General features: G+C 44.9%; 1 protein-coding gene across 1 annotated transcript; it reads right to left on the bottom strand.

Moving 5' to 3' along the window:
* Nucleotides 1–1,968: 1,968 nt before the first annotated feature.
* On the bottom strand, nt 1,969–2,475 carry LOC145813201 (uncharacterized). Its single transcript, XM_082908477.1, has one exon. The coding sequence runs from the start codon at nt 2,473–2,475 to the stop codon at nt 1,969–1,971; it is 507 nt and encodes a 168-aa protein (XP_082764603.1).
* Nucleotides 2,476–3,520: the final 1,045 nt, after the last annotated feature.

Below are 3,520 nucleotides of genomic sequence, written 5' to 3'. Positions count from 1 at the left end.
GTAAGCTACAACCTTTCCCCCTTGCATCAAGACACAACCAAGCCCATCATGAAACGCATCACAATAAACGGTGTAACCCAAACCTCTTTCTGGAATTATCAACACCGATGCAGTAGTCAGTCTAGTCTTAAGCTCTTGGAATGACTTTTCACAAGCCTCACTCCATAAAAACTTAACCCCGTTTCTAGTCAAAGGCACGGCTAGTCTAGAAAAGTCCCCTACAAAACGTCAATAATACCCCGCCAATCCCAAGAAACTCCGGATCTCAAAAACATTTTTGGGTTGTTCCCAATCCTGCACGGCGTCTATCTTGGCAGAATCTACAGTTACCCTCTCTCTTAACACTACATGACCTAAAAACTTCACTTCGGTGAGCCAAAACTCGCATTTCTCAAATTTGGCATACAATTGGTGCTCCCTAAGCAAGTCAAGCACTACCCTCAAGTGAGCCTCGTGTTCTTCTGCAGAGATTGAATAAATTAAGATGTCGTCCACAAAGACAACCACAAAATGATCCAAGTATTCTCCAAAAATTCGGTTCATTAAATCCATAAAGGAAGCCGGTGCATTAGTTAACCCAAAAGGCATAACAAGGAATTCATAGTGGCCATAATGCGTATGAAATGTCATTTTCTGGATGTCTTGCTCCCGGACTCTCAACTTGGTACCCCGACCTCAAATCTATCTTCGAAAAGTAACAAGAACCTCTAAGTTGGTCAAACAAATCATCTATTCTGGGTAAAGGATACTTGTTCTTGACGGTAACCCGATTTAACTTACGATAATCAACACACAACCTCAACGACCCATCATTCTTCTTCGCAAAGAGAGCCGGTGCTCCTCAAGACGATGTACATGGGCGAATGAAGCCCTTGTCTAAAAGCTCTTGGATTTGAATCTTCAACTTATGCAACTCCGCGGGTGCAAATCTATACGGTGTCATGGAAATTGGTGTCGTTCCAAGCACTAAGTCAATGGTGAACTCAATCTCCCGGTGGGGTGGCAAACTAGTAAGATCTTCGGGAAATACGTCCGGTTATTCACAAACTACCCGTGGCAACTTAACACAAGTCCCGTCACTCTCACTATCCAAGAGAGTAGCAAAAAGGCCACTAAGCTCATTTCTACTACGAGGGTCAAAAACTGGCGACAAGACACTATCAACCCGGTCTTCCAAAAAGTAAAAACAATCACCACTTGAGGTGCACACTGTGACCCTCTAACGAAAACAATCAATCACTGCTCGGTATGAAGATAACCAATCCATGCCTAGAATGACATCAAAACTCGACATATCTAGCAACACAAAAGCAAACGGGAGTCGATGCCCTGCAACCTCTATTTCATAACCATGACACCCCCGATCTAAGTCAGCTATACCTCCAACTGGTGACTTAATTCTGAGTGGGGACGTTAGCCGTGCCACTATGCAGATGCGAATACATCAAATATGAATGAATGAGACGCACCTATATCTATCAACACATTAGCCAAAGAGTTACATACAACAAAAATACCTCTCACGACTGAGGATCTTTGCAACTGCCCTGGCGCGGTAACAGCATACACACACCCATGTGGCTTCTGATCAACCTGATCATCTCTCGGAGCATAGGCTTTTTGCACTAACTGAACCAAAGCGGCTCCCTAATTAACTCGCGAAGTTTGGACTGAGTGAGCCTGCTAGTGGCTCTGAGTCTACCCCGACCCCGATGCATCTCCCACCCGTGGGCAAACGCTCTTCATATGCCCTGGCAGACCGCACTGATAGCAAGTTGGCCCCTGCCCCCTACTCTGAGGCTAACTCTAAGATCGGTTAGGTGGTGGTGGTGGCAACATCTGTTGTCATCCTCTCTTCTATGGACATGCAAAGGCCTTGTGACCCAGTTGGCCACACTTGAAACAAGAAAAACCAATCGGTGCACTCTTTCCCGAGCCCGCACTAGGCAAAGGAAAGGTGGATTTGGACTACTGCGGTTGGGACTGGGATGAAAAGGTATTCCTGCTCTTCTTGTTGGGCCTATAGTCCCCCTGTGACCCTTGACCCCTCGACCTTGACCCTCGGATTCTTTCCTCCTCGGTAATCTCTACGTATGCCGCCGCTTTCACAAGTCGGTCATAATTCCAAATCATGTTCCCGGCAACCTTGAACAAGATCTTGGTTCGTAGTTTCTTCTCAAACTCAATGCAACGTCGCTCTTCCGTTGCTACCAACTCTGGTGCAAACCTGGACAAACTAGAAAAGGCCGCTTCAAACTCGGCCATAGACATGTTAAGTTGCTTGAGGTCCTGAAATTCCAGCCCCAACCTCTCCCTAGCAGTGGGAGGTAGGTACTTGTCTTGGAAAGCCACCACAAATGCTTCCCATGTCGGTTGTATTCGACCCTTGGCGTATTTCCACCATTGGCCCGCATCTCCCTTGAGGTAGTAACTCGCCAGAGTCACTCCTAGCTCGCTATCCTCAATGTGAAGCATCTCGAATGTCTTCACTATTTGTTCGAGCCACTCATCCGCTTTCTTAGGCTTGGGGCCACCGTGGAACTCATCCAGCTTGGCCCGCAAAAACTCCCAGTAAGAAAGTTCGCCCTCGTCTCTACGACATTCTCTCTAGCTTGGTTCTCCGCCCTTAGTATGTTCATCGATTCCCTCAGGGCCCCCTTTGCGGCTTGACCCGCTTGCCCCGAAATTTTTGCTTGCCCCACTTGCTCGGCCATATTAGCTTGGCCTAACCCCTCCTCTTGCACTGGAACCTCATGGACCAATACTTCATGCATACCTCGACGAGCCCTACCATGCCTTCTACCTCTACCACCACGGGTTTGATCCCTTCCTCACATCCTAATTAAGGAATAAGATAAACAATTTAGCATATAATCTCAAATGTGCTCGCGACTTCTCTCACACGTTAAACCACAACAATTTATATATTTCCTACCATACAAACAATTCAATTCACTCCACATAAGCACTTAGTCACGTAAGCACATACAGATTACCCACTATGGTATCACAAACAACATCCCAAAAGTCCAATCCCATACCCATATAGTCACATAAACATGTTATCACATAATCATAAAATAAAAGACATCTCATAATCATGCGCACTGAACCCATTGTGGTATAACAACCACTCCCCACGAGCTGCAAGTACTCAAACCTGGTAACTCTGATACCAAGTTGTAACGCCCCAAAATAATCCAACATAAATTAGGTACATCAATCAACATCCATTAAAGAAGAATAGCAATTTTCCAACCTTTACATCATTAATCAATAAGGTTTGTACAAAAATAGTCCCACATGTGAATTATACATTCAAGGATATAAAATACATCAATCTATAACAAGGAGAACATCAAATCTCAAAAATAAATAAAATGCCCTTGGAGGTTACATATTCCAAGGCTTAAACCCGATTACACAAAAATGGTTTCGTGAACCCATGCATTTATAGCCCATGGCTAGCAAATTGAACCACACCAAAATAAAAGTCATTTACTCTCTACAAAATGTGTCT

Source organism: Camellia sinensis, chromosome 15 (assembly GCF_055761805.1).
Source record: "Camellia sinensis isolate YWXY chromosome 15, ASM5576180v1, whole genome shotgun sequence".
Classification (NCBI taxonomy): Eukaryota; Viridiplantae; Streptophyta; class Magnoliopsida; order Ericales; family Theaceae; genus Camellia; species Camellia sinensis.
This window is presented reverse-complemented; position numbering and strand designations above follow the sequence as displayed.

Excerpts from the sequence above, each read along its gene's own strand:
- LOC145813201 (XM_082908477.1), bottom strand. The coding sequence starts at position 2,475 with ATGCTTCACATTGAGGATAGCGAGCTAGGAGTGACTCTGGCGAGTTAC.